At 33.5% G+C, this 26,053-nt stretch overlaps 2 protein-coding genes across 2 annotated transcripts; one reads left to right on the top strand and one right to left on the bottom strand.

The window, feature by feature from the left end:
• Positions 1-3,177: 3,177 nt before the first annotated feature.
• Positions 3,178-4,762, bottom strand: LOC146904095 (uncharacterized). Its single transcript, XM_085728227.1, has 2 exons — positions 4,668-4,762; positions 3,178-3,586 (listed from the first exon to the last, which is right to left on the bottom strand). The coding sequence occupies exons 1-2, from the start codon at positions 4,760-4,762 to the stop codon at positions 3,178-3,180; spliced, it is 504 nt and encodes a 167-aa protein (XP_085584353.1).
• A 12,933-nt stretch (positions 4,763-17,695) lies between these two features.
• LOC146904094 (uncharacterized) lies at positions 17,696-19,031 on the top strand. Its single transcript, XM_085727713.1, has 3 exons — positions 17,696-18,263; positions 18,599-18,690; positions 18,898-19,031. The coding sequence occupies exons 1-2, from the start codon at positions 17,696-17,698 to the stop codon at positions 18,646-18,648; spliced, it is 618 nt and encodes a 205-aa protein (XP_085583839.1). The 3' UTR covers positions 18,649-18,690; positions 18,898-19,031.
• Positions 19,032-26,053: the final 7,022 nt, after the last annotated feature.

Genomic DNA, 26,053 nt, shown 5'->3' with positions numbered 1-26,053 from the left:
GTCTGTTTGTATTGTTTGCTACTGCACCCCTGTTCCTGCTACTTGTACCCTTCTGTGTTATTCGCTGCACTTTTTTCCAGCATATATAGTAAATCATAGAATTCATGCATTTTCCTTTTTTAAGCTTCATATGTTTGTTAAAACGTTTTAATCATTGTAATTTGCATTTTCGTTTGGTTTCTAACACTTTAAAATTTTCTTCCATGAGTTTTTCTTCTTTAAAAAAAAATAAATATACTTAAACATCATGCTTTTTTTAATACGGTTTAGCGACTTGAAACTTTATCTTCATGCATATTCCTAACACTTTCATATCATGTTTTTACATATAATTAGTCTTTTGCATACAAGGCCTTTATGCCTCTTTGTGTCTATTTCATTCTAAGTGCCGTAACACTTCATTCCATGCACATTCTTAATAACTTCATATCATGTTTTTTTATGCATAGTTAACTTTTACACACAAGGCCTTCATGCCTCTTTTGATTTATGATCTAATAGTCTGCTGCATCTCGCTTTTTGCATCATCTATAATATTGCATTATACATCTTGTAGTTAATTTTGGCCTAATGTTTGTTTTAAAAACTTGTTTTTTTTTTTTCTCTATACACCTAATATCATGCATTTTTACTTCTTTAGTGTATTGGGCTCAAAAATCATTTAATGCATCATAAATCTTTTACTCTATAACATCTTGTGTTAATCTTGCTTTAATATTTCAATAATCATTTCATGCCTTTCCTTGATATCTCAACATTATGCATTATTGTCAATTTATATGTTGGTTTTACAATCATTTTATGCATCTTTTGGTTGTGGTTTCATCAAACATTCTTACAACCTAGCTTTAAAATTCAACTCTTATTTCATGCATTTCAAATGTCTTTTTTTACTCCATGATATCCCTTGTTAATTTTTGCTTTAGTATTTCAATTTATATTTCATGCATTGCTTTAAAATTTTGACATCATGCATTCTATTATGTCATACCCCTAAGCTTTCTTATTATCTTGCTTGCTTTAATTCTAGTATAAGCCCTTGTATTTTTCTTCTTCTTGCAATTTATTTAAATTCCATGATATTTAGTGTGTATAACTAGGAAATGGATGTATATTTTTTACCATTGGTTTGTAGCTTGGCAAAGAGGCCATAGAATGTATCTAGGAATTTTTGTAATAATGTAGGTAACACAAGCACCGACACTTGCACCGACACTTATCGCTTTACGCTCGCTTTATTTTTCACGTCATTATGCTAGCTTTACCGTTAGTTTAAAAAACCCTTTTTATCTCAAAAATCAAATAAGCAAAAGTCAAATTATTTTCTTAATAAGCCTTGGATCCAAATCCAAGAGATTTTTCCTTTATTTTCTTAATCAAATTCCTAATTGAACTTTAATTAAACTTAGACTAAATTTCTCAAATAAAATGAAACAACCTCACTTCTATTTTATTCTTCTATACCTTGAGGTCTCGCAACCCTTCTCAAAATCATTTTCAAAATCAAACTAAAATCAACCTAACCCACAAAAATGTTTTTATAAGAGCGAACTACGACGGTTTTGATCCCTTTAAAGGGTACGTAGGCAGAGACTTTAATCCTTTCAAATCGATCAAATAAAAATAACCAAAACTCCAACTTCTCCTCCCTCCATTCTTTCATTTCAACTATATAACAATAAATTTTCAAATAAAAATAAAGTTAGAAAGAGGTTCTCACGGAGTACCGTGAACGACGCGGGTGCCTAACACCTTCCCGAATCGTAACCGACCCCCGGATCCAAAAAGGGTTTTTCAATCTCTTTTTCCCTTCCCAAGAATAAAATCGAGCAGGTCCGGTAGATTGAAGGTTCAAGTCCAATCAATGGCTTGACACCCGAAAATCTTGGTCTACAGTGGATAAAAGTAATCCATCAATTCAATTTTGTACCTTGGATCCAACACTATGCCTACTGCCATCACTTCATTTACCACACTCCAGTACTTGTTAAACTTAGAAAGCATACTTGTAGCCATCTTTTTAATGAGATGGCTAGTAGAAGAATCTGACCATTCAATTAAAGCCAATTTCATTTCACATACTTTGGGAAAATAAACATTTGCAGTTGGGTACATGGTACCAGAAAACAATTGTGTGACTTCATAAAAAACTTCCAAATGCTTACAAATTTCCTTTGCTTCCATCCATTCATTTTCACTCGGCACAGTTTCGTATTCACTATATCGTTTTGCCAAGCGATCAAAAACATCTTTGTATTGTATGGCAACAATAAGCATTAAGAAGGTAGAGTTCCACCTAGTCTTGCAATCTTGAACAAGTTTTTTATCATAAGGTATGTTCACTTGAGCACATGCCTCTATGAAATTTTCCTCTCTTTTCGGTGTTGCTTTCCAATAGCCAACACTTAATCTAATATTTTCAATGGCAGCAGCGATTGTGGACAAGCCCTCTTTCACAATTAAATTCACTATGTGAGCTGAGCAGCGCATGTGGAACAATTTACCACCCAATATAAGTGACCTAGGTGTAATCTTATTCAAAAGGCGTTCAATCATAGCATCATTCGTAGAGCAATTATCAAGAGTTACTGTGGACACATTTCTATCTAGATTCCAATCCAACAAACATTCATATAAGGTGTCAGCTAGAGTTTTGCTAGTGTGGGGAGCCGGCACATAAATGAACCTACCATTATACAAAATACCATAACAACAAAAAACTATATCACTAACATTATACAAAATACCATAACAACAAAAAACTATATGATATATCGCTAACATTATATAAAATACCATAAATTAAGTAGTTTAGTGTTATTACCTTACAAGTCGACTTTGAAGGGTCCATGAATCATCAAGAAAGTGAGCTGTAACTGTCATATATCCTTTATTTTGGTTACTTGAAGTCCACATATCACTGGTAAATGCAATACGGCTTTGATTTTTTGACAACAGCTTCTTTGTATTCTCTTTCTCATCCTCGTAAATTTTCATGATGTCAGCCTTGATAGTGTTACGAGAAACTAAGTTAAATAAAGGTTGCATAGAAGCACAAAATTCTCTAAAACCAATGTGTTCAACCATCAATAAAGGATACTCATGAAGAATTATCATCTTAGCAACTTTACGTCTTGCTACGTCTTGATTAAATGCATAAGAACCAACTGTTACAGTTTAACCATCAACTTTTTCAGTTTTGATCAAAGCTTGTCTTATATCTCGAGTTGTTCGATTTGCGCAAGACATCCAATGTGACTTCAAGTGTGACGTTCCTTGAGCTGGGTCACCCAAGAGTTTCTTGCCACAATAGTTACAAATAGCCTTCCACTTATTCTCTATTTTTTTCCTTTTGAAATGTTTCCATACTTCCGAAGTGCGCCTTCTTTTACCACCTTTAACCTCAGTTTCACATGGGACTGGACTTTCAATTTCATTAGGAGTTGAATTAGTTTCTGCATTTGGAAGAATCGGAACATTTGAAGCAGCGACATTAGACCCATCCACGAGCACCGGATGCTCTTGTGCATCTGCCACTGCCATAGGACTAGGACTGAAGGTTCCTTGACTTTCTTCAAAAGACATTCTACAAAGGAATAACAGGAATAATTAGAAACTTAAAAAAAAAAAACCATTAAAGACAGAATTGTACAAACATTATAGTGAATACAGCCACCGAAATAGACAAAAAAATTAAAATACAGCCACCGAAATACTGCCAATATAGTAGTACATTATATAATTAAAAACACTAAAAAAAAAACCATTAAAATACAGCCACCGAAATTTTCAGGTGATTATACAATCATACAATCATTTGTGATATGTTTACAAAAAATCATTTGTGATATGTTTACAAAAAATTCAAACAATCATACTCTGAAAATCATTTACTAGGAATACGTTTGCATCTTCAGCAGATCTGAAATACAGCAGAAGAAGAAAAAAAATGTGATATTAAACATATGGCACACAAGTAGTAAAAGCTACTCAAGAGTCACGATGGCTTATAAAGAATAAAACAAAATAGGAATACAAAATGCACAAAAAATACAGTTGGGAGAAATTTAACGATATTAAGGTCATTAGCTGTACACCCCAGTCAAAATAGAAAGCCCTAAATTAGTTTATTACTCTCAAATTAGAAAGCCCTAAATTCTAAAATCATAAACAAAATCATGCTAAGGAGAAGAAGGAATAAAAAAAAGAAAAGAGATGAAGGAGAAGAAGCAAACCTGGCCGCAAAAGTAGAGGAGATGAATGATTTTTGAGAGAAAGAATGTTGAGCCGCACAGAGAACAGAGAGAAACAACTTGAGCTTGCACATAAACTAGGGTTACACCAAAGTCCAAACTCTTATATATATACACATGGGTATTTTAGTAATTTACTTAATATACTAACGGGTACGGATACCCGCGGGCACGGGTATCATCAAATCCGTGCCCGTGTCCATAAAGAAACGGGTAGTTAAATGCCCGTTTATTTTACCCGCGGGTACCCATTTAACTACCCGCCCCGTGCCCATGACGGATTTTATCCGCGGATACCCGCGGGCACGGATTTTTTTGCCACCCCTAGGTTGGATTCATCTTCTAACTACACTGTTCGTAGTGCTTACAAGTTTTTGAATGAGCAGTTTCATCTTGCGTCTGAGGTCCAGTTACCTTCCATTTGGCATAAAGACGTTCCTTTGAAGGTGGTGATGTTTGCGTGGCGTTTGCTCCATGATAGACTCTCGACCAAGGACAATCTCTTTCATCGCCGAATTATTGATTTAGATGCTCAATCTTGTGTAGGAGGTTGTGGTTTGGTGGAAACATCTTCTCACTTATTTTATTGCTACAGTTGCAAAACTTAGGGACAGTTTTGTAGTTTTTTTTCTTAGGGGGTCAAAAGCGCAACTTCGTGAAAGTTAGGGGGCGAAAACTGCTATTAAGCCTTTTTTTTATATATAAATTTACAATTATTCCAAATGATTTATTGCAAGTGTGAAATATTCTCCTCTCTATGTTATTAGTTTTCCCTTCTTTTTTCCACTTCCAAAATGGTTGGTTACATATGATATGACCTATAATTTCTTTTCTTCATATTCTTACATTGTTAATGATTAGCTTAATCAAGTTCCATAATTAATAAATTAAGAGCTCTTCACTTGTGTTATCTTGAATAAGTTGAATATAGGGCTAGGGCAGCTCGTTCTTTCAAATAGAAAAATTTAATGTTAGTAATTGTGATATAGGTAAATAGCTTAACTAATCTTCATAATATTGTTAACAAATAGACACTATCTAATTATTTAATTATTTTTCTGGTTTTTAATCTTGTTGCTGAATCTTTTAAGATCAATTCAAATTCACTACTTTCTGAAAATGGTCTAAACACTCCTGAATTTTTCTCAAAACGTTCTCTCAACATGAAAGATCTAGCAAAGCAAGTGAAAGTTTGTAATCTTTAGCATAACACTAAAATTCCTATTGCTAAATGTAAAAGAATTAACAAAGTAGGTACTTATTTTCATCATCTCTTAATCAAAACACAAGTCAAAAAGTGTTTTCTAAGAAAAATGTAACTAAAATGGTTGTGCAATATCAACTAGATTCTTGGGATCCAATTGTTGTTATGCAAGAACTTATGGAAACAAATCTTTAGGAGTGAGTAATGAAACAACCTTGTATGCATGTTTATACTGATAATTTGATTTCCTCAGGTTAATAAGAGATTTCATGGTGACTCACATTTTACAAATATTGTGGTTTTTGATAAAAATTTAGGTGAGAAGAATTCTAGTTGTGAGAAGCAAGAAATAAATAGCATTGTTTTTGAGTTGGAGGACGATGCTCAACCAAATTCTCCATCTCAACCTTCCAAAAAAGCTAGGCATATATTCTGGCGTATATGTGCTGAATTAAACTTTATTTTATATCAAAATATATTCTGGCGTATATGTGCTGATATATGGGAATTTTGGCAAGACAATAGTTGATTTAAAGAGGAGTTTATTAATCAAAGAACAAAATTGGTCAAGTTGGTAAAGGTGGAAGATAGTAGCAGTGTTTTTTAAACTTTGTAAGCTTAAGCTTCAGGGGGAAGATTGTTGAGTAAGTTATTTGCTTTTTGTTAAACAAACCTTATATGCTTCCTGTTATTGTATCATTAGTTTGAGGAGAGGTGTTAGATAATAAGTTATTGTGTATTACCTTTGGGTTTCTTAGTTACTAGTATAGTCCATCAAGTTATACTATATATTATATTATTTGAAAACAAACATATCAAGAAATAGGAAGGGTGATGGAGGCGTGGCGTATGGAAGGACAGACAAGGGTTTTGGTAGCATCTACGAAGGTATTTTTATTTTAACTTTATCCCAAATATAAATTATAGATTAAAAGCCAGAAAAAATGACGGTATATCCGATTTCCTTTATTCTTCGGTGCTATTTGTACTAAAAATAAATATAAAAATGATCTAGTTTTTAGCCTCATATTTTTCTCCGTTCTTTTAAGAATGATCCAAAACGACGTAGTTTTGACTTCAATCATACTCAAAACCTTATTCTTCCTTCTTTCCCTTCCCGATACCCTTCTTTTTTCTTTCTTTTATTTGGGGTAAAGCTTAAATAAAAATACCTTCGTAGATGCTACCAAAACCCACTGTTCGTCCTTCCATACGCCAGGCCTCCACCACCCTTCACATTTCTTCTTCTTCTTTGCTTGTATCCTTTAATATCTTACATCATTGAGAAACCTTAGTCGTTTGGTTTTATACTCTCTTACGGAGAGAATTTATCTAAATTAGTTTCCTTATCTATTTTCTGATTCATATCTCAAGATCATATTTGAGAAATAATTTGTCTCAAAAAGTTTCCTTTTAAGTCTATGATTCATATCTTAAGATCATCTTCATCTTCTAGACATAATTTACCTGAAACAGTTTCCATATTCATTTTATGATTCATAATAAGATATGAGACATAACACGGATAAGGAAACTCATTCAGGAAAATTCTCTCGGGAAGATATCTCGTGATATGAGTCATAAAATGGATAAGGAAAATATTTCAGATCAAATTCTCTCTCGGAAATGTCTTGATATATGAATCATAAAACGGATAATGCAATTATTTCACACAAATTCACTCTAGAAGATGATCTTGAGCGAGAATAACACAAAAGAGCTAAGGTTTCTCAATGTCATAACATAAAAATAGTTACAAGAAAATAAATAGTAAAACCTGATGGACTAGACTACTACAAGAAAATACAATACCAATTTGAGGGGAAATATAGTTTATATTGTTGATTAAGTTTTTTTCTTTTTGTTTAACTAACTCTCTAGGCTTCCTGTTATTGCATCAAGAGTTTGAGGAGATGTGTTAGATAATAAGTTATTGTGCGTATGAAATTGGGATATTTAGGTTTCTAAGTTAATAGCCTAGCCCATCAAGTTTTCCTATATATTTGAAAACAAACATATATCAAGAAATGTGAAGGGTGATGGAGGAATGGCGTATGGAAGGAGGAACACAGGGTTTTGGTAGCATCTATACGAAGGAAAATTTAATTTTATCTTTACCCCAAATAAAAGAAGGAAGGAACAAGGGTACCAGGAAGGGAAAAAAGAAAGAATAAAGATTTGAGTTTGATTGAAGTCAAAACTACGTCGTTTTGGATCATATTAAAAAGAACGGAGAAAAATATAAAGCTCAAAACTAGATCATTATGATATCTATTTTCAGTTAGAAAAAGAACAGGAGAATAAAGGAACCTGGATAAACCGCCATTTTTTTCCGGAAAATATATATTAAAACCCGGAAAAAATGACGGTTTATCTAGTTTCCTTTATTCTTCTGTGCTTTTTTGACTAAAAATAAGTATCAAAATGATCTTGTCTTTAGCCTCACATTTTTCTCTGTTCTCTTTAATATATAGTCCCAACGACATAGTTTTGATTTCAATCAAACTCAAATCCTTATTCTTCCTTCTTTCCCTTCCTGATACCCTTCTTCCTTCCTTCTTTTATTTGGGGTAAAGATAAAATTAAATTTTCCTTCGTAGATGCTACCAAAACCGTGTGTTCCTCCTTCCATACGCCACTCCTTCATCACCCTTCACATTTCTTGATATGTTTGTTTTCAAATATATAGTAAAACTCGTTGGACTAGACTAGTAACTTAGAAACCTAAAGATCCCAAATTCATGCGCACAATAACTTATTATCTAATACCTCTCCTCAAACTCATGATGCAATAACAGGAAGCATAGAGGGTTTGTTAAACAAAAAGAAAAAAACTTAATCAACAATACAAACTCACAATATATCCCCTCAAATTAATATTGTATTTTCTTGTAGTAGTCTGGTCCATTAGGTTTTACTATATATTTTCTTGTAACCTTTTTTATGTTATGACATTGAGAAACCTTAGTACTTTTGGTTATTCTCACTCAAGAACATCTTCCTGAGTGAATTGGTGTGAAACAATTTCATTATCAGTTTTATGATTCATATATCAAGACATTTTCCAGAGAGAATTTGTCTGAAATATTTTCCTTATCCATTTTATGTCTCATATCTTATTATGAATTATAAAACGGATAAGGAAATTGTTTCAGACAAATTCTATTCGGAAGATGATCTTGAGATATGAATCATAGATGGAAAGGGAAACTTTATCAGACAAATTCTTTCTCGAATATGATCTTGATATATGAATCATAAAACAGTTAAGGAAACCGTTTTAGACAAATTCTCTTCGGATGATGGTCGTAAAAGAGAGTAAGACCAAACGAATAAGGTTTCTCAATGAAAATTATATATTAAAATATAGAAACCTAAAGGTCCCAATATCATAGGCACCTCCAAAACAAAAATAGAAAAGTAGAATAAGACAAACAAAAATAGAATCAAATCATAAAAATATAAACATAAAGAACTAAAAACACAATTAAGGAATCAAGGGACTAGTAGACATCCTTGAAGAAGAAGAAGAAAATGAATAATAATAATAATAATAATAATAATATTATTATTATTATTATTATTATTATTATTATTATTATTATTATTATTATTATTATTATTATTATTATTATTATTATTCTTTAACATAATAAAGGTAACAAGAAAATATATAGTAATACCGAAAAGACTATAACAAGAAAATATAATACCAATTTGGGGGGAAATACTATGAGTTTATACTGTTGAGTAAGTTTTTTTTAGTTTTGTTTAACAAACCCTCTATACTTCCTGTTATTGCATCATGAGTGTGAGGGGAGGTATTCGACAATAAGTAAATGTGCTTGTGATATTGGGAAATTTAGGTCTCTAAGTTACTAGTCTAGTCCTTGAAGTTTTACTATATATTTACATGTGACCTTTATTATGTTACATTATTGAGAAATCCTAGTCGTTTGGTGTTATTCTCTCTCACGACCATCTGCCAGAGAGAATTTGTGTGAAACAGTTTTCTTATCCGTTTTATGATTCATATCTCAAGATCATCTTCCAGAGGGAATTTGTCTAAAGCTGTTTCATAATCCATTTTATGATTCATAGTAAGTCATTAAACATAAAACGGATGAGGAAACTCTATAAATTCATTAATTTATGAGCTAAATTCATAATTGATTCATGGTTTTCTTTTGATTTGATTTCTTATGTGTTAAAGTGTGAAAAAGTCATAAAACTTGATGGTTAATTGATGGTTTAAGATGAGATAAGTATTTAATCAATGCATAAACAACCTAGGTAATGTTTTCTACCACTTTGAGGTCATAAGGGATCAAAACACATGGTCTTTTGAATGATTTAGGGTCAATCCCGAGGCCAAAATACGATTTCTGGGTTTCTGGTATTGATACACTCGCTATGCGAGCATAACAACACACTTTTGGTCATTTTTGCCCTGGGGGTCTCGCTAGGCGAGCTACCTTCTCGCCAAGCGAGCATGACAGTAAAGTGTAAGTTGTTCTGTCTGCAGGGAGTGTTTAGGACAATCCAAGGCATTCCTTTGACGCCGATTCACTTATGTTTGGAACTTTGGTGAGAGGGGATGAGTAATTAATATGAATTAATGTTAATAAGTTAAATTGGAATAAGAATCATGATGGTTAGAAAGGTTTTAAGGATTTAACTTAGTAACATGATTTTGTACAATGATGAAATAATTTTAGAAAGAACTTGGAATGCAATAGTGTATTCAATTAATAGGAAGATGGACCTAATGAAATAATTCTCATTGATTACAAGTGAGTGTAAGTGACGAAACTTGAAATTTTTTAATTATAGATGTTAGCCGACAAATTGAGTAGAAGATGTAGTTAAATGACAGGCATGGATGGGATTTGTAAAGAAGTTTAATTTGTGAAACATATAATGATGAGAAAATAATGTACTATTTTGAGATGTGTAACTAAATGTTTTGTTTGAATATGTGTTTATATAAAGACGTGTTATACAAAGATGTGCCATATAAAGATGTGTTGCCTAAGATCTATAATTGGCGAGTCATATAAAAATGTGCATTGTTGAGTTATTAGTTGGTGTTCATGCATTCATGGTCAGTCCGATTTAAAGATGTGGGATAAATCAATAACATACCTCTGATATCCAAAACCAGCATCACATGCATATAAAATCGAGTTAGGGACAGCACATACATAACTGCAAGTCTATTTGAATATGTGTAATTAAAAGACGTGTCATTTAAAGATGTGTAACTATTTAAAGATGTGATATTCTTTGATGTGCTTCTATATGGCTATGTTTGAATGGTTTGTATTTTGCTAAATGTCTACTTGATATTCTTAAATGTTGTTGTTGCTTACATGTTAGTATAGAATGTTGAATTCATGCCAGTTGATTTTATTAAATGAACGTATATGCTTAAATGTGTATATTATATGATTGTGGTGTATACATGCCTAAGTGTAATTGATATATTCTTTTATCTGAATCTATACATGTGCTCGCATCTCTTATGTTGGATATATTCTCACTCTCTATTGGAATGTACCCTCGCTTGGTACAAATTCACAGGAAGAAGAAACTAAGTATCAGGGAGTCTCGGAGGAAGGCGTTGGAGCCTTCTCGTTTTTGTTTATCGCTTTTAGGTGTTTTTATTGAGTCGATTCTCTGATTAGTAACACTAGGGATTGGGGTTTCATTTTATTTCAGATTTGTTTCCGAATTCGTCTTCAAATTTTGTTTTGATGTTAATACAATGATGTGACAATTACTTTGATGTTTTGAAAATTATTTCGCTGCGACGTTTTTTAAAATTTAAATGAAGTACTTTTGAATAGATGAAAATGTATGACACCCTTGCATGCTTAATTAATTATTGTATTTTTATTAGAAAATAATATGTGGGGTTTGGGGTGTTACAAAAATCATGAACTTCAATACCACAATTATACACGTATAATATATTATAGAGATGTAAGTCTTACCTCCAACTTCTTAACCCTTAACTCAAACCAGTTGAGCTATCAAATTCCTCATAACGATGCCAATCTTATACAAGCCTAAAGAATCTTGTCTCATAAGTGATGTATTTTTCATAAAGAATAATGTCATCACTAATCAATTGACATTGTTTTCTTTCAAACGACACAAATGTAATTTGAGTAGTGTTATTTTAATATTTCAAATTTAGTACCGTATGTCGATAGCGTATTAAAATATATTCAACATAGTGTCCAGCTTAACTCAAGTCTTTATTGGTGCTTCTATCTGATTTCTCTTTTTTGCTGAGGTAAGCTATGAGTTTACAACTCCATAGAGGTTTTGTTGCAATTGCTTTAGATCTTTATTGCATGCATAAGCACCCCTTCTCGTGACGGCCATAAGGTTAATAGATAAATTGATGAGAAGGATGCATAGGTTCTTAAACTTTGAGTCTCAAGTAAGAATGGATGCTACAATGTAGAAAAGTGAAGTATAATTCATAAGTGGTCATGCTTAGGACGCGAGACCCCTATTGTAACACCCACGGCTGACAAGAGTAGGGGAGTGATCGCCGGTGCATAAGGCACGACAATGAGCGGCTCCCGACAGCTTATAGAGGAACCGAATCACACTGGAATGAGAGGGATCCTGAGGCCGTGTAGGTATGGGACTAAATGGTTGAAGGAAGGCTTATAAGAATTGTTTGGTACTACTTATATCAACAAGATGCATCTTCTTTTTGGTAGCCCATTCCATAAGAACTCCACAGTTAAACGTGCTTGACTTGGAGTAGTCTTTGGATGGGTGACCTATCGGGAAGTTTCCTGGTAAGCGTGCGAGTGAGGACAAAACATGCTGAAAAGACTCGTGTTGGTTTGTAGGGTCAGTCAGCAATCCTGAAAGCAGTCTGGGATGTTACAAATGGTATCAGAGCAGGCCTCTCCCAGTACGGTGTGGTTCGGGGACGAACCAGGCGGAAGTTGGTGGGCATGTAACACCCACGGCTGACGAGAGTAGGGGAGTGATCGCTGGTGCACAAGGCACGACAATGAGCGGCTTTCGACAGCTTATAGAGGAACCGAATCACACTGGAATGAGAGGGATCCTGAGGCCGTGTAGGTATGGGACTACATGGTTGAAGGAAGGCTTATAAGAATTGTTTGGTACTACTTATATCAACAAGATGCATCTTCTTTTTGGTAGCCCATTCCATAAGAACTCCACAGTTAAGCGTGCTTGACTTGGAGTAGTCTTTTGATGGGTGACCTACCGGGAAGTTTCCTGGTAAGCGTGCGAGTGAGGACAAAACATGCTGAAAAGACTCGTGTTGGTTTGTAGGGTCAGTCGGCAATCCTGAAAGCAGTCTGGGATGTTACAGCTATTTATAGTGATGGATCTGGTGTGAGAATCCATTTATAGTGATGGATCTGGTGTGAGAATCCTTGTCTGTTTCTATTTTCTTTCCATAGCTTTAGTGTGGTTTGTTACGAGGCTACTACGAATATTCAAAGTAACTGAACTCGAGATAGAAGAAGAGACCAATCTGATTTAAGTGACTTCCTTATTAGTAGGTACGACTCAATGCATATATGAATGTTTGCTTAATGTAACCAAACCCGTAATAGACATAGAAGTCTATTCGGTTCAGATGATGTCCTTGTAAGTAGGAACGACCTAGTAAATATCCTGAAGTTAGCTATGCTTAAGGTGGTGGGGCATGTTAGTGCTCTTGTAGGATCGAGGTGGTTGTTGATATATAAAGAAGGGTTGTTATTAGGGGCGGATCTGGGATCAAATTATTAGTGGGGCTAAAATTTTTTTTTGAAAGAAGTATGATTAAAATTTTGAAGAAATAAATTATACAAATAATAACATTTGTATTAATCGTAACGTGAATCATTTTGTTCCTTGTGTAATAAAGTTGTTTACATTTTAGTGAATTTAACTTTTTAATTATAATTTAAATGGCATCATAAAAATGATAAAATAATTTAAATAAATTCGGAGTAAAAAATCTCAATCCAAAAATGGGTCTCCCTTTTATATATATTTTTTTATAGATTAGATAATGCATGACATAAGTTGCAGAATAAATTCTTAATATATATTCATATATAATTTATATTGTTTATATTATTATTTGCAAAAATTGAGAAAATTGCAAACGAGAGGAGAATTGAACTTGAAAAAAATTAAGAAAAAAATGTAAAAATTGATGCAAACGAGAGGAGAATTGAACTTGAAAAAAATTAAGAAAAAAATGTAAAAATTGAGAGTTGAAAAAAATTAAGAAAAAAATGTAAAAATTGAGAGTTGAACCTGAGACATTCAAGTCTGTACTCAAAACCCACGCCACCAAGCTACGACTGAAGAATTGTTTATGTTATGAAATAGAAGATATATATTATTAAAGATAGGCTTTGTATATAAAAAAAAGGTATGGGCTGGGCCTGGGCTGGTGTGGCTATTGCCACACTCTGCCTTGCTCAGGTCCGCCCCCGGTTGTTATCTTGATTTTCACATCGTTTCGAGGTGTTATTTTTTGAAGGTGGTACAAGAGGTTGTATCGTGTGCTGCATCTATGAACTTCTGATCACATCAATGGGTCTTGACTGGCCGCATTTATTGGGCCTTTGTATCATGCTATTTAATGGAATTTTATAGTGGACAACCCAAAGGATAATCGAGTTGGATCTTCTAGTCCCGTGCGATTAAACTAGCTTTTATTAATTATCAATAAATTTTAGTCAAACTAATTTGTCAAATAACATAATTACTTTATCATTTTTACTATTAATTTTTTCTTTTCTAAAGAAAGTATTTAATCATTTTTAATTAAAAGTAATTAAATTATTTATATGTAAGAAAACTTTAAAAATGCACATACTTTATAATAAACTAAATACTTTAACATAAAAATAATATATAGTAATGAATTTAGTTTTTTCAAAAGGATATAATTTATCTTTTTACATGGTCAAAATCTCTTTACATGGTCAAAAATACATCATTAAATTCTTATTTTACATGGTCAAAAATACATCATTAAATTCATCAAAAATACCATAGATTTCTGTAGTCTGTTATTGAGTGTTTTTTGTTATCTGTTTTTTTTTTTTTTAGGGTTTTGGCCTAGTCCCCCCTCATTTGTATTTATTTTCTCCCCCTTTCTTTTAATAAAATCTTTAGAGTTTTGAGGGTCCTTACTTTATAATTCTTATTGTAAATTGTTTGTTTTTGTAATAAATTAGTTTGTCATATTTAATAAAAATAATTCAAACATTTTATATGCAATAAAAATTTAAAAATAAAAATATTTAATGATAGAATAAATAATCCAACATAAATAATATAATAATAAATTTAATTTTGTCAAAATGAAATATACTAATCCATATAAAATATATTCATGAGAAACTCGTATTCTTTTAATAAAATTTATTATTTCAACTTTTATTTATATTTCAACTCTCAAGTCAAACTAATAAAAATAAATGTCATTTTTAGTAAAATTATTATAAAATATTAAACCATCCTTAAAAAAATATTAAACTCTTCCCTTTTTTATTATTATAATTTTTATTTACTAATATCGGTTTGTTTTTGTGGTGGTCAGAGTTTGAACCCTGGACCTTGCATATATTATGCACTGTCCCTACCAACTGAGTTAAGCCCACGAGGACGGTATATATTAACAATCTAGAAGATTTTTAGGAGGTCTATATTAGTCAAATATTTTCTTACTTAACTTGATTTTAGTGCTATTTCTTTGCTATATAAAAAAAAGGCTTAATAACAGTTTTTGCTCCCTAACTTTCACGTAGTTGCGATTTTCGCCCCCTAAGAAAAAAACTACAAAATCGTCCCCTAAGTTTTGCAACTGTAGCAGTTTTATCCCCCTAAGGCCAAAAATAAAATAAAATAAAATAATACGTGGCACCTCACTTAGGGTGCCACGTCAGCGTAGACCGAGTCAAAATTGGCCTTGGGGGCCGAAACTGCCACAAATGCAAAACTTAGGGGACAATTTTGTAGTTTTTTTTAGGGGGGCCAAAATCACAACTTTAGGAAAGTTAGGGGGCTAAACTGCTATTAAGCAAAAAAAAAAAGCATAGTTATTTCTTTGGATACGTGGAGACCTATGATTGGTACTTGTGTTTTTTTATTGGTTATGTTTTCATATAGTGACGGTGTACCCTTGGTCATTTTGCCCCAATAAATCGTAAGTAACAATTTTCGAATTATTTCTTCTTCAATCTCATACCATTCTCAAATTCTCAAATCACAAACATAATTTTCTTTTCATTCTCATCTATTTTATTCTCAGTCCATTCCTCAAATATAGTCAACAAGAAGTTCTTGCCTTATCCCACCATTTTAATCGGTACGTGGGTCGTTTTGTAATCTCTCTTGTTCTCTTAGAAAAGTTTCAATTTTATTTCCGATTAGGATTTTTTGCAGTTAGTACACATTTTCATGTTCAATGATGTTGGATTCATTCAGATCGCGGTAGGAAGTTCCATATTTCAATGCATATTTAAGTTTTTGAAAAAATCAAAATTCTTTTTTTTTTGGTACAAAAAATCAAAATTCTAAGTTCAAAACTAAATAGTTTGATCTCGATCTAACTATTACCGACTCTAATTTTATTTTTTTTTGATGGATGACTCTGCGATCATGTTGATTGGTCAAACATCATTGAATTAGATAGAGTTATTTTTCTTTGTAATTTAACAATTTTTTTCCTTCAGATTTGTGATTTAATTTTTGATTTTTTTATTTCAACTTCAGGTTCGAGAGATCATTGCGCAAACGTTGTGGCTCTGAAGGAGAATTCATTCCTCTTGGTATGTTTTTTTTATGACAACTTATTCTTATCAATTATCTCTGTGATGAATGTTTATTTGTTTATTTTGTAGATTTAATTTATATTTATTTTTTACTTTTTCGATTTTTCTTCATTCTATCCAGAACCAATTTTTTTTAGATTTCAATTTAATTTATTTTAGATTATTAAAATGAAAACATCAATAATTTTTTATAAATACAAAAACTGTGCCAGATGATTTTTTTTTTGGGTGGTGATGCCAAATGATTTATAACAACATATATGTGATGTATATCTGTGTGTGCTTTGTTTAACTATTAATGATTAAATAAACAAAAACAATTCTCGTTAAACAATTGTTACACTTTTCTTAATTTTTTAAAGATGTAGCTTCTTATGTTTCGAGCATCAAATTGGATCCTCTTTTTATTTTTGTGCATTTGCAGACAACAGTCAACTCTTGGATTCTTTCAAGATGCATATTTGTTTTGTTGTTTGTTAAATTTTTATTGATGAAGAATTAAATAACACAACAGTATTTGATAAATTTGTATGTTTGCAAAATTCTTGAAGTTTTTTAAGGGATATCTTCCTATATTAACCATGGATTGTGATGTTCTTCTACCTTTAGCACCTTTATAGTCACTCGATAAATTTATTGGCGGACCTCTAGATATGGAGACAATAAGGAATGAAAAGGATATGATCTTCTAAAGATTCAATCAAATATTGAGTTTTAAATGAAGGGTTAAAACAGAAAATGATGCTTGTTAAATGTTTTATTAGTCCTTGAATGATCTTATAGGTCACTTCTAATTTCATAAACAACAAAGGCATAGGAGGTTCCAATTGTTTTTTTTTTCTCTTAATAAAGAAGCCAAACTAGGTTACTGAAATTGGCACTTGGAATAATCGACCTTAAGAGCATCACACTCCAAGGTTCCAAGCCAACAAACCAGCCCTACCCAATCTTCTAAAAAATTATCTTCTTATCTTTTAAACTTTGTGTTTGTATTCTTTATTTTTTTTCCATTTCCATAATTACTTATATGGAGAAATAATAACAAGTGTGTGTTTCAGCTGTTTATTTTGCTGTTTATTTTACTTTCGGGTCTCCATATATCATTTACGTTAACTATTCATGTACGTGTGACTACTTCCTAGCATCAAATATTTCTCTTTCAAACACTTTCTTTATTTACCAGTGCTGCAAATAATAATTTGGTGATGTGCATTTGTCTAGGTTATGATTCACTTCAAACATGGTTGGTTACATGTGATATGACCTATAATTTTTTTCTCTTTATAATCTGGCATTGTTAATAGGTAGCTTAATCAAGTTCCAAACTTAACGGATTAAGTGTTCTTCACTAGTGAATGACAAATAATTTATGTTATTACAGAGATAAAAGAACAATGAGTGGACTACAAGGGAAACATCACAGCCATGACAATGATACACCAGTAATTCCCCCGAGGAATCCACGTGAAGAAATCAGTCTAGGAATGGAATTCACTGGTGTTATCGATGGAATAATACCTGGTGGATACATGCTCACAATTAGAAAAGGAAATGGTGTTACTTTGCGCATGTTTGCCTCTGATCAACCTGCACAAATTCAAGGTGATGGTAATCTGAATGTTCCTTTGGTAGCAAGCAATGCCAGTCCTGAGTTGGAAGTGGATGATGATTTTTCTCTAGGTTACTCATATTTTGAGATGTCATCACCTTCTGAAGAAATTAAAATGCCTGATCCTTTACAATATTTTGGAAAATTTGAGCCTGTTATGTTTCAACCTGTCAATCAAACTAATTCTTCGAACAAAGGAAAGGGTTTATCCATTGATTTAAATTCAGATCCCACTCCAACCGGTCACAGAATCAGCAAAGATCCTTTTCTAGCCAGAAAATTTCCTTCCTCGGCAGTGAATATAAGACCACCTGATGATCTAATAGCAAAAACAAGTCGGCCAAGTAAACAAGGTTTGTCTTCTCATAATCAGAACCCTGAAATTCCTATTGCAAAACAATGAAAGAATTAATAAAGCTGGTAGTTATATTAATTATTGCTGAAATAAAACACAAGTCAAAAAGTGTTTTCTAAGAAAAATGAAAGTGAAAAGGTTGTGCAATATCAACTAGATTTTCCTGATCCAATTGTTGTTATTCATGCAATTATGGAAACAAATATTTAGCAGAGATTAATGATACAACCCTGTAAGTCTGTTTATACTGATAATTTGATTTCTTTGGCTGTTAAGAGGGTTTCAAGGTTACTCACATTTATCAAATATTTTGGTTTTTAACAAAAAAATTAGGTCAGAAGAAAGGAAACAATAGCAAAGGAAAGGGTGTTCTTCACTTTTGAGATGATCAACAAAATTCAGAGATGTTAAGAAGGTATATGCAGGTAAAACAAATTACATCTTAATAGTTATATTAGGTTTGTACATGTTATTATTTTTACAGACAACAACGGTGTTGTATGGGAAGAATTTAAGTATAGATCATTGAATGAATTGTGTCTTTTAGTTCTCTGGAGCAAGAAAATCTAAACCTTATTTTATAACAATATAAGTTTTGTCAGATAGGTGCTTATATATGATATTTTTTGCAGGACAATAATTGATTTGGAAATGAAATTATCAATCAAAGTACAAAATACTCAAGAGAATTGGTATTTGGAGATGAAGGTGGAAGATATTGAGAGATATTTTTCAAGCTTATGTGGAATTAAACAAGATGAATTTGTTGGATGGTTGGTCAATTGAATTTAGATATTTTTTCTCTTTGAACAAATCTAGTTGTTTGGTTTTTGTTTCTATAAATATGATGGATTTGATTTCTTTTTAAATTAAATTTAAATATTGTTGAAACCAGTTGAATTATTATGTGTGACAATCTATATAATGTTTGTTATTGACATTGAATGATGAACTATATTGTCGAAAATGATTGGCATGACATAAAAATATATTCAAGCTCATATCTATGGATTCTTTCAAAAAAAAAAAGCACATATCTATGGATAGAGTTGGGCAGTTTTTGTTGAAGAGGGGTTCCTAGATTCCCCCAACTTTATAGATTGAACTGTTTATATTGAATGCATTCAAGTTAATTAAATAGAAGGCAATAGATTTCTTGAGAACAATATAAAGATTAGTAGTAAATCATAAATAACACCTAAATATATGACGTTGGGTATGATTATTCATTTTATCTTACTGGTCAATATGGTAGAAACATGACACCAAAGCAAAGCAAATAGATGTTAATTAAATTCTTGAAAATTGACAAAAAAAACATATTAAATTTTTGAGACTTGTGGATATTGATCGGAAAGTTAAGGATCAATAAATTTTTGTTAAAATCGGCCACTCAGATGTACACCACATGCAGAGGTGGTGCGACGAGACTGTAATACCCTGCCTAAATACACTGTCAATTTTATATGTTAGTTATTTTTATCCTTGAGACTTAAATAAAGGGTAAAATGGTAATCTTGCCATTCAATTTTATTTAAGTGACAAAACTTACAAATCTTCTTAATTCTTCTACACATTTCCTCTCTCAAGAATATCAAAATATCTTCCCCTCCTCTCTCTACCCAAAACCACCCTCCACTCCCTCTCTACTCAATCCATCAAAAATCATCACTTCCTCTACCAAACTAACACATAAGGATGTTTTGTGAACCTAGGAGCATTTGGGAGCTTATGGAAAGCTTGAATTCTCTATCCTTTCCCTCTCTTGATTAAGATTGAAGATAGGGTTTGGATAGAGAAGTGGAGTTAGTAGCCATTGGCATGAATTGAAAACTTGTTTTGAGGTGAGTTTCCAATAAACTTGTTTCTTTTTAGAAGTTGTGAATGTTAGAGATGAAATGATGTTAGGAGTTGGAATTTAAGAAATTATTAGGGATTAGTGATTGATTTATGAAATTAAGTTGCTATATAAGTGATTTTGAAGCTAGTCATGCATGTTAGGGTGAATATAAGTGATTACACTTGAATTCATGATTTTGAGACGAAATTCGTATGTTCTTCACTGACTCGTATATACCGCTGTGTAATCCATAATCGAGTAATAATTGGATTTTTGGATTCCTCATTCAATTCCCTACAGTTTGGACAAAAATTTCGTATGATTCGAATTAGAAACGAATTCGGAAAATGCAATTGAAGTTGGTAAAATCCTGCTGGAATTTGGTTACGGGTTTTGGACAGAGCTCCACTAAAATGGTAATAACTTTCTCTCTGTAACTCCGAATCAGGTGGTTCTTGTTGCTATGGTTAGCTAACAAAATTGCCGTCGTTTTGGCACCATTTTGACGAATTTTGGTTAAGTATTGAGGTCTGGAGACAACTTTGAAGTAAGGGACCAGATGCAGATTTTGTGCAGAATTTGGGTTCTTTTGTGATAGCTCGCCGAAGCGAGCATGAAGCCTCGCCTAGTGTGGAGTGATAGACGTTTGGCAAGTGCACCAAATACTATCGAAGTAGTAAAAATATTGATCCCACGAGGACTGTTTTTAACTTCAATAATTCAACCGCGTTATAAAAATAGGATGTATAAAAGTTTATTTTGTTTTGCCACTAGGCAGTAGATTTGAATTGATTTTAATTAAATCAAGTAACAGAAAATAAAGATTTGATTAAGAAAATATGAGAGAGATGAGATCAGGTCTATCGAATCCTCTATGTTTCCCCTAATTGGTTACTGCACCTATTGTTACTAATAATTTTCTAGTTTCACGATAGTTAACAAATTAGCCCTAATCAATCCCTTGAGTTAGGACCCTCTTCTTAAACTACAACCCCTAATTACTTAGGTGGTCTAATAATCTTTGAAAGTTTTATGAACGTTAACCTAATACCACTAATAAACGATTATCCATTCCTAGACTAACCATGTTTATTAGAACAATTCAATTAGGTCTAAGTCGAAAGCTATGGTCAGTAGTCATTCGTTCTCACAAAATCATGTTTATATTTGATCAGGATATAAAAAGCATTAAGAACAATTGAATTGAATAAAGACTAGAAATTCATTAATAAACAATAGAGTTTCACAGCAACATATGATCAATTAGGGTTACATAGATTCATCTCTGACCTAATCTCTAAGAGATTTAGCTACTCATAATTGAGTTTACAAATAGCATAATCAATGAAAGAATTCAAACATACATAAACTGGATTAGAGATGATGAAATCCTCTCCGCTGCAGCCTTCTGGGTGATAAAATCGCACTTTATCTCTCCAAAATCGTAATCCCCTTTGTTTGAGACTGACTTCAGCTTAAATAGGCAAGTTCTGATCGCCCAAAATCGTACCACAATTAGAGAAATCATACCACGATTGCATCTTTGAACCCTAATTTCCTTTAAAGCCCTTCTTGAAATCGTATCACGATTATATGGATCGTATTACGATCCAGCTCCTTCAAAAACATGCTTTCTGACTTCAAGAAATCGCATTGTGATTGGAAAATCGCAGTACGATTGGCTGATTCCAGTTCTTCCAAATTTGTTGCTTTTAACTGCTCCTGGACACTCAATGTTGCTTAGAACTCTATCAAAATGTCAAAATAAGTCCTAAAAATTACGTAATGACAGCATGTCATCACAACCCCAAACTTAAACCATTCCTTGTCCTCAAGGAATTCATTTACAAAATTGACAGTCGACAGTAAAATAACAAATACCTGATCAAATAATAGTACCCAAAAAGTTCAATCACCTTACTAGCTAAAGATGAGCTAGTTTGACTTGTTTGCATCCACCAATTCACAACTCCAAGCAACAATTTGAATAGGGTTCACAGTCGACATGCAATCTACATATTACCATATGCTTGAAAAGTTTCTAAACGTCAATCAAAATCAATGTCAATGCACACTTTGAGGTCTTTAAGGGTTATAACGGGGCTTAGGTGAAGGTGGGATAATATTTGGATAAGTAGGCTACACAAAATTTGAGTTAGGCATTCCTACGGAAGTTAAAGCACAAAATTCAATCCTTCATTCATTCAGCTTGTGGAACAACAATTAATGTAAAGGTACTAGAGAATATTTTTAACCTTAGGGACAATCGAGTTTGAAGTTACTCGGATTTTCAATGTTTTGTCCCTTTCTTTTCATCATTCATTTTCATTTTTTTTTCATACACCATTTTTGTGTGTATTTTTCATGATAAAGTTCATTCTTTGTTCTCTATTCTCTAGTACCCCCACCCCAAACTTAATTGGTTGCAAATTCCAATAGCAACCCCAAACTTAATCTTTAGCAACATTCTACAATGCCTTAACTCATAAAATACATTAAGGGACAAATCCTAAAAGTCTCTAGGCTTGTAATGTAGTTTGTCACCGAACAAAAAGTTCTAATCCTACCGGCTCAAATTGGCTAAGAAATGGATAATATATAACAATTAAAATCAGGGTAGGCTTCAAAAGGCTCACAGGACCAAGCACTTTTGCCTCAGTGTGCTAATGACAAAGATCAATCAACAATAGAGAAAAATCGCAAGTTCTAGAAATGTAGATGCATGGAATAATCTAATATATGTAAATTGAAAAACAAAATTTGGCAATGAACCTTATGGCTGAGATTTCCGGGAGTTGTGACTACCTATCTTTACTGCCGTACACTTCACCTTTGAAAACCAAGTCACTCCTCCTTTTGAACTTTTGGAATATCACTTTGATCAGACATTTGTTACTAAACTGTAAAGAGTCAACTAACAAACAAATTCGTCAATAATAAACAAGTGTAAATTTATCACAAACGAGGAAATAAGTTCAACGGACTTTTGACAATACAAGGAATAAAAACAATACGGAATGAAATAAAAATGTTCAACAGAAAATAAAAATTACAACAAAAACACATAAACAAGCAAAGCTGGACCCTCAATGGTCCAGTCCCATATCCACATCACCATCACCGCCGGTCCCGGGTATCCCATCAAAGAAGTCATCAGCATCTGCCTTCTCCCCTGCCTCGAAATCATCAGTGATCTCCTTCTTCATGAAAGCAACATATCGCTCTTGGCGATCAAAGTAAGCATCCATAGACTCCCTAGACTTGTCGAACCTCTCATAAGACCCAGTGATAGGCCTCCTATGCAGTTGTGCCTCTGCAGCAAACTCAGCGGAGAACCTCAGACGGTTGACCCACATGAGATCAGAGGTCTCATTCATCCAGTTAGCAGAACTGAACATATACTCTAGAACCATAGGATGAACCGGAGGGTAAGAACCATGCTGACTACTACCCTCTCCATGCTCCATTTGTGGTGGTTGCTGCTGTGGTGGTGCTTCAGGTTCACCGCTTCTACTCCGCATATACTTCGCATACTTCTTCATCAAGACATCCATAGTCTTGTCAGTGATAGACTTAGTGGTAGGAGTATGCAAATGACCCTCAAATTCTTGCACCAGCATCTTCTCACATAGCTAATTAATCATGCTCCCATGCCCATAGACTGACTTGCTACCCTTTGCGATCATATGAATGTTGTTGGCGATGAGTTCACCAACATTGATGTGTTGTTGATCAAGAATAGCAGAAACAGTGAGCACTCGCTTGAGAGGAATCTCAGAAGAGCAAGATGTGCTCTCAAGCGTCTGAATAACAAAAGAGGCCCACACCTTTGGAATGGGCAAAAACTCAGCATATGTCAACATCCTAGCCCTCTTCCATGAAGCCCCTGGCCTACACATTTGGGCAAGCAACTCAGCCCATCGATCATCACCCCAACTTTTTGCTTCACGCTCCAACCTCCGAAACGCACACTCTTCCGGAGCAATTAACCCAAGCAGATTGTTTATAGCAGCAGGACTAAAATCTATCACCTTCCCTCTAACATAGGATTGATATTTCGTTTCCGTGAAACGAGCGTTTGAATAGAACTCCATCACCACAGACTTGTTATTCTCTTCCGGTACCATGTTGTTCAACTCTTCCCATCCTCTCTCACGAAGCATTGTGTCAAAAATTGGATACTTTGTGAGATTTACCACATCAAATTTTCTCTCCCCACCACTTCAAAACCCTTGCAATAATCAAACCACGCTCTAGCATCCTCAGAAATGAACCAGTTAACATTTGTTGGTGGGACGGCGGCTCGTTTGCGTTTGTTTTGGCTAGATGAAGGTTGGGTGGTTGTTTTCTTGGGTTTGGATTGTTGACGGGTCAAGGGTTTGGAGGCTTGTTGTTGTTTGGGTGCCATTGATGAAAGTTGGATGATTTGGTGAAAAGGGTAGGATGAATTGGTTGGATTATGTGGATGAAGATGAAGGTTGTTGAATGAATTGATGTTGGGAAGTGTTAGGGAGATGAAAAATTGGTAGAAAAGGGATGAATTTCGTGGTTAGGGTTCCTGGAGAAAATTGGGCAGAGTAACACTAGGAAAAAGGGTCGAATGGTTGGTGCTGGAAACAGTTGGGTTTTTATAGAACCTGGTAGCATCGTACTGCGATTGGCCAATCGTATTACGATTGCAGTTTGTAACGGTTATTTTTTTCAAATTCCTGCTCTAATCGTAATGCGATCATCCAAATCGTAAAACGATTTGTCTGAAACAGAGAGGGTGTAAAAATTTTCCTTCCATCGTATTACGATACCCCAATCGCAATACGATTTTGTTAGTCAAAGTTCAGGTGTTTGACTTCACCATCGTATTACAATTATAAAATCGTACTGCGATTTTTGCAAGTCAGAGTAAAAATATTTTTAAATTTTGAAACTTTTCCTGAACTTCCACTTCTGAGAAACAAGTGTTCTTTGAAGAGGAGATTGTGACACAACATCAGTATTGTATTACAATCTCCCTGGCAAGGCTTTGCACATTTTAAAATTTTTGAAAGAAGATCTTTTGCCAGTTTTGTGTTTTGTTGTAAAAGAAAAATTAAAAGATGAAAGCAATAAATAATACCTGAAAATAAATGAGTGGGTTGCCTCCTACCCAGCGCTTCTTTACCGTCACTAGCTTGACTGATGACGACCCTTAAGGATCATTTGACATCTCTCCCTCTTCCTTGTTTGGGAGTTCACCTTCATGGGTCAGTTTAAGCTTTTGTTCTTTACCCTTGAAGGTCTCTTGCCTACCAATTTTCCTCAGCTCCATAGTTTCATAAGAAGGCTTGTTCCTTACCACACCTTTGTCATAGTACCTCCTAGTTCTTTCTATTGTATCAGAGAAAATTGAAAGCATACACCATTGAAAGGTAGCCGGCCCATTAAGCATTCCAATGGGGATCTTCTTATAAGCAAATACACCACAAGGATCAGTGAAATTAGTCTTAGGCATATTGTTCCAAGTTTTCAATCCCCCATACTTGTTGTCAAGGATGTCTCCTGATGATTGTTGTTGTGTAAGTTCTGTGTTTGCTTCCAGTTGCTTAACACACTCTTTCACCCCAACATATTCAACCACTTTGTTACTATCTTTAGACTTAACAATTGCTCTTTCCATAGGTTGAATATGTTGAGATTCAAGGGAGTTATCTTGTACTGTTTCTTCAACAACGTCAATCCGGTAACACTTAGGGTTCTCATCTTGGTGCTTCATTGTCTCAAAGATATTGAACACGACTTGCTCCATATGGAATCTCAACATTAACTCTCCTCTTTCAACATCAATCAAAGCACGACCAGTTGCAAGGAAAGGTCTTCCTAGAATGAGTGGCATTTCTTCATCTTCAACCATATCTAAGATCACAAAATCTTCCGGAAACACCAAGTCATTAACCTTGACTAGCACATCTTCA

This window comes from Medicago sativa, chromosome 7 (assembly GCF_051527215.1).
Source record: "Medicago sativa cultivar Bolivia chromosome 7, Bolivia_mono, whole genome shotgun sequence".
In the NCBI taxonomy this organism is placed as follows: domain Eukaryota; kingdom Viridiplantae; phylum Streptophyta; class Magnoliopsida; order Fabales; family Fabaceae; genus Medicago; species Medicago sativa.
The sequence above is the reverse complement of the archived record's forward strand: the minus strand, read 5'-3'. Positions and strand labels throughout refer to the sequence as shown.

Bases quoted from the DNA above. Each gene is read 5' to 3' on its own strand.
- LOC146904095 (XM_085728227.1), bottom strand. From the start codon at position 4,762: ATGAAAGAGATTGTCCTTGGTCGAGAGTCTATCATGGAGCAAACGCCA. The intron at 3,587-4,667 runs GTAACTGGACCT...ATTCCTTTGTAG, and splicing joins GTCTTTATGCCAAATGGAAG to AATGTCTTTTGAAGAAAGTC.
- LOC146904094 (XM_085727713.1), top strand. From the start codon at position 17,696: ATGAGTGGACTACAAGGGAAACATCACAGCCATGACAATGATACACCA. The intron at 18,264-18,598 runs GTTTGTCTTCTC...CAAAAAAATTAG, and splicing joins AAGTCGGCCAAGTAAACAAG to GTCAGAAGAAAGGAAACAAT.